At 26.0% G+C, this 15,339-nt stretch overlaps 1 protein-coding gene across 1 annotated transcript in view; it reads right to left on the bottom strand.

The window, feature by feature from the left end:
• LOC124811205 (uncharacterized) overlaps positions 1–15,339 on the bottom strand; it is a 138,761-nt gene that overhangs the window by 48,736 nt on the left and 74,686 nt on the right. Inside the window, exon 5 of the mRNA XM_065806390.1 lies at positions 14,180–14,491. Within this exon, the coding sequence (XP_065662462.1) occupies positions 14,180–14,491 (312 nt within the window). The remainder of the gene's footprint in view (positions 1–14,179; positions 14,492–15,339) is intronic.

The following is a 15,339-nucleotide window of genomic DNA, read 5'->3' as shown; positions in this document are numbered from 1 at the left end:
GGATTTCAATAAATCTTATGTTTAAATATAGTCTTTCATTAGAAAAGATCACAATTTGTAAGATTAGTTTACATTTTTTTATTCAGTTGTAACATTCAGTATTATTAGTGGTAATATGTTTAATCATAATAGTGAAGTTAAGTGGATAATAATAGGCTCAAAGAAGTTAATACTGTAAATGATAATAGACAACTTAAAAATAGTTGTTGTCAAGTGATAGAGATAAATCTAGGCAAGATGAAATTAATCGTTGTTGAAATCTAAGAAATGCTGCTAAGCGAGAAGAAAACTTGCCAGAATGATTTTAAATATTTTTATAATTTCAAACATAATTATGTTCTTTTCTTTTTTTTTTTAGTTGCCTTTGTCATCGTTTGGTTAGTTTGCTTACTTTTAAAACATGGTTTTAATTTTGTAAATTTAATATGATGTGAAATTTACTCTATTAATCATTAGTCAACAGTTAGAGAGAAGCTGGAGCTTTATTAAGAAATGCTGGAAATTAAATCAAGGTAAATATAATTTTGTTTACTGGTAACATAATAAAACCAGTTACTACTATTTATTGCATATTTTTTTCGTTTTTTTAAAATGCTGCATTGGAAACACTTTCTTTCTCTCCCTCTCTCTCTCTCTTAGATGAGAGGGAGAATTAATAAAACTTATATAATTACTGACCTCTTATGTATTTCTTAATACCACAATTGGTGATGACCAATTATAATAAATTGTTTACGAGTTGCTTGCTATTTTATGTCATAATTGTTCGAATTGTTTAACTATAGTTTTCCCACGATTGTTCAAATATTGTAGTAAATAAAAACTTTCTAGTCCAAAAATATCTTTTTAAGTCATGGTGTTATATGCCAGTGTTACTACATAGTGTTTTCTAGCCTTTTTATAATCTTTTCTTTTATAATTACTTTGTAGACACAGTAACGTGTGCTTACAATTATTTATGCTTTGCACTATTGTTACTTTGTTTTGTGTTGATAGACCTAGGCTGTTATAGCTATTTTTTTGTTCTTGATATTTTCTGTAATATTATGATCCTAATTCGACTAACAATAAAAAGCAAATAAAACTTTTTTAATTAGAAACTGTAATTTTTTTTTCATTTTTTTTTAAGGCTTTACTTGACTTTCTTTTTCTGGTACCTGTGTTTTGACAGATTTTAAAACGAACTTAACTGATGTTAATGCGGTCTTTATGTTGTTAACTATAAACAATGACATTGCTGATAGAGAGTGAAAGTTAAAATATTATTTATAGATAAATTTGTATTTAATTTTTTAGATATATCAAGTTATTATGTGTTTTTGTTAATAATGATTTAATTACTCATAACCCGTATTAGGGTTTGCTAGTTTTGTATTATTTTTACTGTTGTAAATTACAACTATTATTATTACTAATAAAGTTGTTGTTATTACTACTGTTATTATTACAATGGTTATTACTGTATTACAGTTGGCTAAGTGTTGGTTAAAGCGTTACGATTGTTGGCCTAACTGTAACTAATAGTTGGTTATTAGGATCGGGCCAACTATTTACCAACTGTTCAATGTTTACTGGGTACCTTCCTCTAAGTGGTACCGTCAAACCTTTTGAAGGTTTTATAAGAAATATAATAGTAAATAATAATTGATAAAAACCATGCATTATCGGGAATATAAACTTAATTTCAATAACTTATGAAAAAAATCTAAATACAAAATCGGTTTTTGATATGCTTTTTAAACATAATATATACCCACTAATTAATTAACCAGCTAGGATAACTAAAAGTTCAGCAATTGAGAATGACAACATCCTTTTAAACCACTTTTTAGATACGTCATTTGAAACAGGAATATTTAAAGCAGACATAAATGACCACTTTCCTATCTACACTAAAATTTATAACTTTAATATAAATTTGACTACTCGTCCAAAAACAAATAATTTAAAAATATATTTAATATAAATATATTTAATGAAACGTTTCCTTATGAAATAATTAATACAAAAACACTAACTAACCTTTGGATGAACAAAACTCATAAGATGTTCAAGGAAAAAACAAAAACTCTATAACAAATTTCTCAAAAACAGAAGTATTGAACAGAGTTGTTACGACATAATATGTCTGGCAGATCTGTCGACATATTTTCAAACATATTTTCTGCCGACATAAAATATATCCCACATATTTCCGATTGACATATTTTGAAATAATTTTATGTCTGAATTATTTTCTGCTGACATTAAATATGTCAGACATATTTTCTATCGACATATTTTGACATATTTTTATGTCTGAATTATTTTCTGTTGACATAAAATATGTCAGACATATTTTCTATTGACATATTTTGACATAATTTTATGTCTGAATTATTTTCTGCTAACATAAAATATGTCAGACATATTTTCTGTCGGCATATTTTGACATAATTTTATGTCTGAATTATTTTCTGCTGACATAAAATATGTAAGATATATTTTCTATGGACATATTTTGACATAATTTTATATTTGAATTATTTGCTGTTTGATATTCTTGAAGAAAAAATTAATCTAACAAATTTATTGCGCACTTCAACTTAATTTACAGAGTTATGCAAAAATAGTTTAACAAATTTGTTGCTTTTTTGCAATCAATTATAATTGAAGGTCAACAAAAAAAAAAAATTTTTCTGGTGTCGAGCAAACAACTTGTTTTTTGGATTGCATTTCACATTTTCATTTCAAATATGCAACTCATTTTTACCATCACGTCAAGTTGTAAAGATATTTGGGTTCAGATCTTTAATATTTGGGGTAAATTCCCTAATATTGTCAAAAAAAAAGGTGTTCAAAAGTATGTCAATAGTATAGAGATTTTAAAAAACATAAAAATTTTTCCTTAGAATAATTTGGCATAAAAATTATTTGAAAAAATGCTAAAGACTCTTTAAAAAATGTCAACAAAATGTTTTTCAGCAATAATACAAAAAATACTTATTTTTATTACAAACAAATAACATCAATAAAATCTCTCTAAAATACGCTTCTTTTGAGACTCAGGTTGACATACTTTTGAACAACTTTTTTTTCGACAATATTAGGGACTTTACCCCAAATTCTAAAAATATGAACCCAAATATCTTTACAACTTGACGTGATGGTAAAAAATGAGTTGCATATTTGAAATCAAAACAAGAAATCCTACATAAAAAACAAATTGTTTTCTTGGCACCAGAAAAAAATTTTGTTTTTGTTGACCTGTGTTATGCTTCATAAAACTTTTATTTTAAATCCTATAAGCAAATATCTTTTGTTTCATAAAAGTCTTTTTCTGCCCTTTTTAGCGATGTATCATTTGATAGTATTGACAAAGTATTTTTAGCGATGTATCATTTGAGAGTATCAACTAGTATTGATGCATCATTTGATAGAATTTGATAGTATTTGATAGTATTGATTAGTATGAATTAGTATTGGCGATTTCCCTTATTAGAATGTAAAAACCATCTCAAGCTGAGTTTTTATTACTGAAAATGGTTTTTATTAATATGACTAAACTTAAAATTATTCTCTTGATTAAAATAATATTTAAGAAAAAACATTTTTAGTTATTTTTAACTAATAGTTGATTCATTCAATAAATTATTCTCCATTTTTGACTTTAAATCGTAAGGAAAACAAAAAATATAATTATTCCAATATATATTTCACTCAAAACATTTTATGCAAGTTTATGGCAGTTAATTATGCTGTTATAATGCAATTGTCAATTATTTTATTGTTAAATAAATCATAACTATTATAACTAAAAGTATATTATTCGTAATTAGTTATAAATTATTACCGGTTAGTCTTTTTAATATGAATTTAATGAGCTGAATATAACTTTTGTGAAATATTTCAAATTCTTCAGCTTAAATGAATTTAATTAGGCACGAATTTTTTGAAATTCTGTGAACCGTTTTTTTCATAGAGTCTTGTAAATTCAATTTTTCATAATGAAATCTTTTTCAGGATCAACTAATAATTAAAAATAACTGAAAAAGTTTTTTTTCATTATTATTTTAATCAAAGAAATAATTTTAAGTTTAGTCATACTAATAAAAACCACTTTTAATAATATAAACTCAGCTTGAGATGGTTTTTACAATCTAATAAGGGAAAGCGCCAATACTAATCAATACTAATCAATACTATCGAATACTATCAAATGATGCCTCAATACTAGTCCATATTAGTCAATGCTATCAAATGTCAATATTAGTCAATACTATCAATGTCAATATTAGTCATAATCAATAAATAAGTCATAATCAATAAATAAGTCAATAAATGCCAATACTAGTCAATACTATCAAATGATACATCGCTAAAAAGGGCAGAAAAAGACCTTTATGAAACAACTGATGTTTGCTTATAGGGTTTAAAGAAAAAGTTTTATGAAGCATAATTGATTGCAAAAAAGCAACAGAATTAACTATTTTCACTTAACTCTGTAAATTAAGTTGAAATGCGCAATAAATTTGTTAGATTGATTTTTTTCTTCAAGAATATCAAACAGCAAATAATTCAGATATAAAATTATGTCAAAATAAGTCGATAGAAAATATGTCTGACATATCTTATGTCAGCAGAAAATAATTCAGACATAAAATTATGTCAAAATCTGTCAGTAGAAAATATGTCTGACATATTTTATGTCAGGAGAAAATAATTCAGGCATAAAATTATGTCAAAATATGTCGGTATAAAATATGTCTGACATATTTTATGTCAGCAGAAAACAATTCAGACATAAAATTATGTCAAAATATGTCGGTAGAAAATATGTCTGACATATTTTATGTCAGCAGAAAATAATTCAGACATAAAATTATGTCAAAATATGTCAACAGAAAATATGTCTGACATATTTTATGTCAGCAGAAAATAATTCAGACATAAAATTATGTCAAAATATGTCGGTAGAAAATATGTCTGACATATTTTATGTCAGCAGAAAATAATTCAGACATAAAATTATGTCAAAATATGTCAACAGAAAATATGTCTGACATATTTTATGTCAGCAGAAAATAATTCAGACATAAAATTATGTCAAAATATGTTCACAGAAAATATGTCTGACTTATTTTATGTCAGCAGAAAATAATTCAGACATAAAATTATGTCAAATATGTCGGTAGAAAATATGTCTGGCATATTTTATGTCAGCAGAAAATAATTCAGACATAAAATTATGTCAAAATATGTCGGTAGAAAATATGTCTGACATATTTTATGTCAGCAGAAAATAATTCAGACATAAAATTATGTCAAAATATGTCAACAGAAAATATGTCTGACATATTTTATGTCAGCAGAAAATATTTCAGACATAAAATTATGTCAAAATATGTCGGTAGAAAATATGTCTGACATATTTTATGTCAGCAGAAAATAATTCAGACTTAAAATTATGTCAAAATATGTCAACAGAAAATATGTCTGACATATTTTATGTCAGCAGAAAATAATTCAGACATAAAATTATGTCAAAATATGTCGACAGAAAATATGTCTGACATATTTTATGTCGGCAGAAAATAAGTCAGACATAAAATTATGTCAAAATATGTTGACAGAAAATATGTCTGACATATTTTATGTCAGCAGAAAAATATTCAGACATAAAATTATGTCAAAATATGCCAATAGAAAATATGTGGGACATATTTTATGTCGGCAGAAAATATGTCTCAGACATATTTGACAGATAACAACGCTGGTATTGAAAACGAACACAAATATAAAGCTGTAAATATTTTTATCAACACTTACTTAAAAATGAAAAAAAAATTGTAATTTTGATATAAATTTAAAATGTAAACTTGATTTAAATTTGAAATGTAAATTTGATATAAATTTGAAATGTTAATTTCATGTAAAATAAACAATAATTACCTAATGGGTCGTAATAAAAGTAGTTCATTACTTCCTCTCATTATTACTTTTAATGACAATAATATTCACAGCCCAACGCAAATCTCAAAAGAGTTTAACAATTACTTTACTAAAGTTGGTCTAAATTTAGCTAACAAAATTGCACCTCCCTCTGATTCGTTCAAAACGTTTTTAAATTCTGCCAATAATAATTAATCTAAGATCAAATAGAAACATTAACTATAAATTGCCTCGGAATTTTAACAAACTCTCAGCATGTTGTATATCTTATCGAGGACCTAAATTATGAAATGAATGTCAAAAGGATTTTAAGTTTACGGTGAAGTCCTTAAGTTCATTTAAGTTTTAAGCAAAAAAAGAAATTTTTAAAATGTAATGATCTTAATAATTAAAAAATTATTTTTATTTTAACTAATTAATTTTTTGTTTGTTTGACTATTTTACGAATAATATTGCTACTTATTTGCTTCTTAATACGAGCTTTATGTTATACGTGTTATATACTTCTTAATACGATCTCTTTAGTATATTTATTATGAGTTTTATATTTATATTATACTCAATATTAATGCTGCATACTTACGATTTGTTTTAACAATTTATTACTCTCCTTATTTATTATATAAACCTACGATTTATTATTCTTTTAAAAAAGACTCTATAAAAAGACTGCGATAGCGTATTGTTATCCTTATCTTCTTTGAGATCCTTTCTGCTTTAACCTTATTTTATTGTAATACTAGTGTATCTATTGTAACAGAATTTATTTTATATATAATTAAACAAGCATTGTAAAAATTATTAAACTATGTTTAACAAAAAAAAAAAATAAAAACAAAAAAAAATTATTATGCGATGAATTAACGTTAAAATAAATTGCCGGGTTTTCATGAAATATCTAGAAATTTAGTAATTTTAAATAAAAAAACTTATCAAAAAACCTTTGTTTCACATTCTGAAAATTTCAATAAATAAAGTTGTATTCTCTGATACATTAAAAGTAGCTGAAGTATACCCAATCTATAAAGGTAATGATGGTTCTGATATCTCAAATTATAGACCTATATCCATATTATCTGTTTTTTCCAAAATATTTGAACGCGCTATGGATAACAGAACTTATGTCCATTTCACAAAAAACTCTTTTACTCTAAACAGTTTGGGTTTCAAAGGGATATTTTAACGGAGCATGCCATTATTGAATTAGTTGACAAAATAACTAACGGTTTTGAAAAAAATAAGTTTACACTACGAATGATTATAGATCTGTCAAAAGCATTTGACAGAGTAGACCACTCTATACTCTTAGAAAAAAAATTGTTATGGTGTAAAAAACAGAACATTTTCTTGGATAAAAAGCTACCTTACTGACCGAAAATGATATGTGATATATCCGGATTCTGGTACATTAAATATTCTGTGTGGAGCACCACAAGGTTCAATTATCGGCACTCTCCTTTTTTTACTATATATAAACGACTTTTGTAATGTATCTGCAAATTTAAATTCAATTATTAATGCTAAAGAAATTAATTTGTTTATGTCCAATAGTAATACTAATCAGCTATATGGTGAAATGAATTTTGAGCTCTTCAAAGTAAATAAATGGTTCAGAGCTAAGAAAACTCTCAATATTGTTTTATAAAAAAACGCGGGAAGGAAGGCTGCCACTTGAATTACCATTTCTTTCTACAAATAGTAAACAAATTAAAAAACAAAAACTTTTAAAGTACTTACGTAGATAAAAACTTATCTTGGCTTTCCCACATAAAATACATCGAATCAAAATTAAAAAACCTATTGCTATAATGTAGAAAATTAGTCCTTTTATTAATACTCAAAGTCTTAAATTAATATACTTCAGCCTAATTCATAATTATATTAATTATGGTAGCATTGCGTGGGCTAGCACACAACCCTCTAAACTTAAAAGTATATTTAGTGTACAAAACATGCTTGCAGATTTATATATGGAAAAAAGAAATTTGAGCAAGCCATTAACGAGGGAATGAAGATGATGAATGTATACGAGATAAATACATTTCAACACATGATTTTCATGTATAACCATTAAAAAAATCTCACACCGAAAAACTTTGAAACAAAATTTAAGATAAATCAAAACAATAACTATTCTCTGAGATCAAACGAGAGGCTCGCATACAGTGTCTCGTAAATTAAATCCAAAGAATAAAGTATAACTTATGGAAGTCCTAAGATATGGAACAGTTTTAAAAATAACCACATTTATATGGTGAAAACAGTAAATTCATTTAAGTTTAATTTAAAAAAAGAAACTTTGAAATCTAATGACAGCTTTGAAACTTAATATATACGCTTTCGTTTTTTAATATACACTATCGTTTTTTACCCTAACTTTTTGATATATTCAAAGAAATTTATTCCTCTTATTGCCTTTTTTTTCTTTCTTTTATTTTTTTTTACGGAGTTTTGTTATTTTTTTTAAAGATTTTATCGGAGTTTTTTTTTTTTTTTTTTAATTTCTTTTAATTTTTTATTTTTTTATTATCATAACTTTATTTTCTTTTGCATTTTTTAAAGCTCACATAGGGCTCTATGAAAAGATTGTGGTGACTAAACTTGTCTTCTTCTAACTCCGGTCAAGTTTTTATTTTTTATAAGTTACGTCAATAAAAAAAAATTTTATTGGCAAAAGTGTAAATAAATAAAGAACGATCTACAAGTATCGATGAAAAAAGTTGTTTTATGGAGAAGCTCAAAGCCATTGTAAACCATTTATTGTAGACCTCTGTGTTTTGAGTTTAAAAAAGAAACTTTATCTGTGTTGATTGATAAAGAAAGTAAACTTAAAAATGAAATGGCAATTTGATTCCATACATACCTGTTTTCAAAGAGCGAAAATATCTGTTACAAACCAAATCAAAAAACATATCGTTGGATAAGACACAGTGTTTCATCCAAAGCAACTGACTCTAATCAGTCATGTTTTAGTGCATGTTTTAGTGTAAACTTCTTGAATTGATAGTAGTGTGCCTCAAAATCTGCATAAAATATTAATACGTGGATTAATTTTAGTGGAAAAATGATTTTGCCTATTGGTTTTACGTCAGAGGAAACTAAAGAGGCTTGCAATAACGATTTTAGGAGTTGTCCCCAAGACCATGCAAGATTAATAAGTCAATCAAAATGCAACGAAGATATAATAAAATGACTGTTCTGCACTTCTGATGCATTGGTGTCCAGTTTAAGAAAAACAGCAATAGAAAAGAAAAATTCCCATATTTTTTCTTTTTTATTGAGTTTTAAAACTTTTATGTTGACCTGATATATAAATGACTTATAAGTTTAGTTTGTTTTGTTTTATTCTAAACTATGTATAGTTTCATTGCATTTAGGGCTGTAGGGAAACATTTAATAAATTTGAGTGTAAAAAAATTGATTGTTTAATTAATATAAGCTTTATTTAAATATATTTCTATGGTTAGTTAGTTTTGCTATGCAAAATTAGTGAATTATAGGTGATATACCACCTATTTTGCTTTGCAAAATTAAGTAACCATAGTAAAAAAATATAAAAAAATCACTTTATAAAAAGCAAAGACCTCATAACAAAACACATGTCAAATATAGTCTATGTAGCACAAATAAAAAATCTCTAACTATCGGAAACAGGTTGTTGCTATGCGAAGTTAGGTATCCGTAGCAACTAAATACAAAATATATCATTTTCATAAAAAGCGCAGACCTCATTTTTATAATCTAGCTAAACTTGGTAAATATAGTACTAATATTAAATTATTTATTAATTTTGTCTCAAAATTGACTATTCTGGGTAACTGTGCAATGGATCGTACTTTCTTTGTTTTACACACATATCATACGTCTTTGATGTGGACAATTGAATTTATTGTGCCATAAATTTGTTACTTCTTTCTAAAAATGCTCCTACCCCCCCTCTCATAGATTCTCACAGAAACATATAGCAAATAATAATTTGAATTTTGAGTCGTATTCTAATGTTATCTTTCAGCGATTGTTTTTCTAGTTAAACAGTCCTTCTTTTTCTATGTGATTCATAAAATAGTACAAGATTCTTTATTCAGGTTGTCTTGTTTATAGTAAGATTATATCACAAATTATGATACCTGGATTATATTTTTTGAGTAGTGGAAGCGCTTTTTCTGTAGGACATTATGATGTATACCCTAGCTTTTTGGATCCATAAAATAAGAGTCATTACCAAATATACCATTTCCATAAATATCTATTCCACATCGATTATTTCTATACGTATTTCTTATTTCCTTCAATATTTTTTAGTAAAATAATTTATTCTCAAAAAAGGCTTTGGAAGCAAAAAAATTAACAAGTGCAACTTAAAAAATAATAATATAGTGAATAAGACTTCTAAAATTAAAAATAAAATTTTAAAGTTTTCTCATTTTATAGATTTATTATATACGATTGTTCCATATAATGCCTGCAAACTAAATATATGCTAAAGACGTTTACACTTACAAACGTCTGTTTGTAACGCTATACAAATGGAACTAGAAAGATCTCAGATCATTTTTACATAGTCATAAAAAGAAAGTTCATTCTTATGAATATGATTCAAAACTAAAGACGCGGCCTAATCCAAAAGTTTGGCCAAAAATCTTTTGCGCATCGATGTCAGTTTGTGGCAAAATAAACTTTACGCAAAGTTTCTTACATTTTTTGATTAATTATTATTATTTTGCATACAAATGCATAAAAAGGTATAGAACTGATACAGAATATTATTAGAATATATTCCATAAAAGTATATTCCATGTATTTTTAAAAGAAGGAATTTTCCTAAAAAATTTAAATAAAATCTAATTTTTAGTTTGTTTTTCTAGTTTTCTACCACAAAGTGACGTCTCATACTCATAAAAATTTGGCTTCAACGATTTACGAAGAAAGCGTCTATCATTTAGGGTAGAGCGGGGCATATCGGGACAGTGAGGCATAACGGGACAGTTATGCCTGAACCCTTATATATCAGCTAAAAATTATTATATTTTGCAAAATTATTGTTTGATAAAACATTTTAAATTATTCTGCTTCATTATTGTAAAAAAAAAAATTATTTTAGCAGTACCAAAGTGCATCAAAAGTACCAAAATACCTCAGTAAGTTTGCGAAAAACAAAATGTCCTTATTTTCTTAAGCGATATAATGATAGTGATATAAGTAAATAATTTATTACGGGACAATATGGTTTTTGCATAATTGACTATATTACTACCATTTTGTCTACTATGTAATGATTTTGTTTTTAGTCTAAAGTAATAATATCATTATTAAGGAAAGCAATACTAGCAATAAATTCAAAAAATTGTTATTTTTATTACTTAATGTAAACAACGATGGTAAGAAATTATATAAGAAAAATCAATCATCCAGAATGGGATGAAATGCAGTCTTAGCTGCGAACAAAAAGTAACTTAGAATTTAAAAAGCTGCTGATACATATGCCATATTTAAATTTGCTCTATATTGGCAAATCATGCAAATGAGCTAGCTCATCAAAAATGGTACGAAATAATATATTTATTATTTGGTAACATTTTGGATATTTTTTGTGTTATTTATGTAATCCATAATACTTTTTGTATAATTTTAAATTTTGTAGTTGTTACTAGTTTAATAATATATACTAGTTTTGCTGTACTAAAAATTTAGAACAGTTTCTTAAGTTTGCTTGTTTAAGAGTATTTTATAATATAACATAAAAAAAAAACTATTTTAGTGTATTGGCGCGTAATTTGATTGGGTATATTACTTTTTTGAAATTTTAATGTCTTAACAAGTTTAAATAATAAAATGCATTCATTTTTTATTACTTTTAAAGGTTTAGAATTAAAGAATAACTACTGCTTTTTAACAGTCCCACTTTGCTCCACCCACTAGCAAAATGTAGAAATTATGCTATTCTGAAGTTTTGTTACTTTGGTTGTCACAGCTTATTCTAAAATAAATTCTTTTTTGTTTTTATTTTTTATATCAATGAATTTTAGGAAACTTATAAAAGATACTGTCAACTATGATTATTTTATCCGCAGCTAGTATTTGTTTCTTAAGTGTCCCAATATACCCCGCTCTACCTTATATTGTTTAGCGTGGTCTAAGAGGAAGATGGCATAGTTTAGCAATCAGAAATTTTTAAGAGAGGGTTAAATCTCAAATTGAAGTTTCAAATGTTCCAATTGGATGAGACAATATGTTTCGTGTTTTTTCAATCTTGTAACAAATTTCCCCTCGTTTTTTGATTTTTTTAGAATTTTTAGCTTTTTTAAAAATTTTTTCGTTTGTTAAAGTGTATAATATTGTTCATATGTTTGTATATAATCTCTATAAAACTTATTTTATATTTTATTTAGTACTTTTTATTTTAAAATAATGGAAAAAGTATAAAAGAAGAAAAGTCGCCAGAGTAGGACTCGAACCGCAGCTTTTTGTGCAGAAGCTCTGCATACTAACCACTCGGCCACGCTTGCACGTTGATATACGAGAATTTTAAAATTTATATAATAACTTTTTTAATAGAAATAAATGCTATAGATCAAAGTTAAGGAGATGTCGCCGCAATGCAATTTTTAAGTGAAAGTAAAACTGTTAAACTTGATAAATGTTTTAGTATGTTTTAAATAATTTAAGTGTGCGTAAATCAGATATTTGCTTACACTTTCGTTCATCTTTTCTTTTAAAAAAAATGTTGCGACTTTTTCTTACCATTACCTCGGTTGTAATGGCTGCCAAGAGTTTTGTGTCAAACACGCTTGAATGGGCACTAACATTTCTACTAGTACTAATAAGTTCGGCAATAAAAAATAAAGATATAAGTGCTTTTGCACTTCTGTGTTATTTGACTGCCATCTAATTTATACAGGTTCATAATTAATTATTAGCGTTGCTCAATCAGACAACTTATAAATTCTAAGTCTTGCTACTTTCATAAAGTTCTAGATGTCTCCAGAAAGTTCTATAAAATATAAGAGATTTTTAAAAACATCTAGTTTTGTATAAAAAATTTTAAAATGTTCCATTGGGTTTAAGTTAAATTGGTTAAAAAAATTTTTTATAAACACGAAATTTAAAAAACAATGATAATTTTTTTTTTGGAATCAACTAGAAGACCAATTTTCATTACTTTTGAGCAAAATTTCATAGATTTATGACACAAGAAATTATCTATTTTATAAAAAGCTAAAAAGTCATAACCCTAATATATATATATATACATATAATATGGCATACGTATAAATAAACATATCAATAGCTATAGTAAACATATATAAATAGCCTATTGTATATTTATATCTTACGTATATAAATAGCTAAATATACATATAGATAAAATTAAGTATATTTAAACACATAAATTTAAAACATTTAACAAGTAAAGATTAAGATGATTGTATTATGATATTTATAAATTTATTGAAGGTAAAGTCTTTAATTAAGATTTTTTAGTTTGAATCCAAAATATCTACACTTATGTTGATTAAACAGATTTCCATAATTTTTGTTTATTTAAATAAATAATTATTTTAAAAAATTAATCAAGTTTTGAACAACATGACACCCTTTCTCATATAAACTTTTCATGTGGAAAAAATATTACTAAGTATTAACGGTGACACTACCAGTACAAAAATTATCTTTTAAGGTTCACAAGTTTACTCAGCCTACCGTACCTATAACTAAATTTGAGTTTTTAGTTTGATTTGTTTTTCTAGATAAGTTACGTTTTCGCGAATAAAAAGTTGAACGTGGCTTGCAAAAGGATTTATTTAGCGTCATCCCTTTGACTAACGAATAATCATCTTTAATTAATAACATTATGAAATAAGAGTTTTTAGAAAAAGTTTTGTTTGCGAACATCGTTTAAGTTGTTTTTTTCGTAGACCTCATTTTAATCTATTGAGTACGCTGCTTTTTAAGTAAAGAGCAAACTAAAGTTTTTATGTTACTTTTTATGATTTTTCATAATATACACCCATTCAGCTTTTTGTTTTTTTAAAAACTTCCTTATGTTGTAGCCTATTGTTTCTACATAAATTTGTAATCTTTTTAATAATTTTTTTTACAGTTTAAGGGTTTTATTCTTAAATATCATATTTCACAGTGTTCCTTCGTGTTTTGTATGAGAGAAAAAAATTGTTTATTTTTTTCTTTTACTCGGAACATAAAAGTATCTTCACGCTAAATCAATAAAAGATATATTTTAAATATTTACATGTTTTTTTCTGCATTTTGCACCAAAAAGCCACTGTTCTTTTTTGTGTAAACTTCATTTGCCCAACGACCACCTCTTCCATCTAAATTACAATTGTCTGATTTTCCAAAATTTTGATAAGATGTATTATTTCCTGCAAAACACTGTCCACCATACTGCAAAGAAAATATTAAGTAGCCATATTTTGAGGCAGTTCTGTAGCAATAACCTAGAGGATCGGGGCGTTGTTTGTATGATAAAGTTCTGTCAGATAATTGGTCTTCAAGAAGAGTTAAAGCTCTATTTTGTGTGTCTTTCCAACATCCAAGTTTCCTAAAAAAGAATTTTTTTAAAAAAATTTTGAAATCTTATCCAGCCATCACGTCAGATAAATGTGAAACTGTTGTTATATCAAACAATTTTCTTTTTTTTATACCTATAAATAATTTAAACCAGCGAACACATTAGATCAATGTGATACTATTATAATATCAAAACTTTAACATGCATTGAAATCAAACTATCTTCTTATAATGATCTCAAGCCGCTTTCACAACCATCGTTAAATACATTTAAATTTAGTTGTAAGATCACCATGCAATCATAATGATATCATTACTTGATAAAAAACCAGGAGCAACTATTTATATCTTATTTACACCAAATTGATCTTAATTTTTGACTAAAGGTTCGAATTGAAAGTTTTAGTCAAAATTTGAGATTATTGTAATGTAAATAAAATATAATTCATTTTTTATGATCTGTTATTAAGAAACATAGTCTCATTATGATCACATACCGATGTCACAACCACAACCATATAAGTTTAATTGCGGTTTTGAGAACGCCATAGGATCAAATAAAATCATTAAATGGTAACCCTGCCATCACATGAGATCAATATGATATTATCATTATAACAAAAATTTAACATGCTTGCTATCAAATAATTATCTCATTATGATCTCTTGCCCATTTCACAACCATAGTTATATACAGTTAGCTGTCTTATAAACATCACCATGAGATCATAAGGAGATCATTACTATATAATAAAACTTGATAAATTATTGGTATCATAATTACACAATCTCACTTTTTGACTAAAAACTCGATTTGCATTTACAATTCAAATTTTGATATAAATGCAATGTATTTAAATGGTAACCCAGATATTATTT

This window comes from Hydra vulgaris, chromosome 09, assembly GCF_038396675.1.
Source record: "Hydra vulgaris chromosome 09, alternate assembly HydraT2T_AEP".
NCBI classification, from domain to species: domain Eukaryota; kingdom Metazoa; phylum Cnidaria; class Hydrozoa; order Anthoathecata; family Hydridae; genus Hydra; species Hydra vulgaris.
Note: the sequence above shows the minus strand (reverse complement) of the source record. Positions and strands in the feature narration are given on the sequence as shown.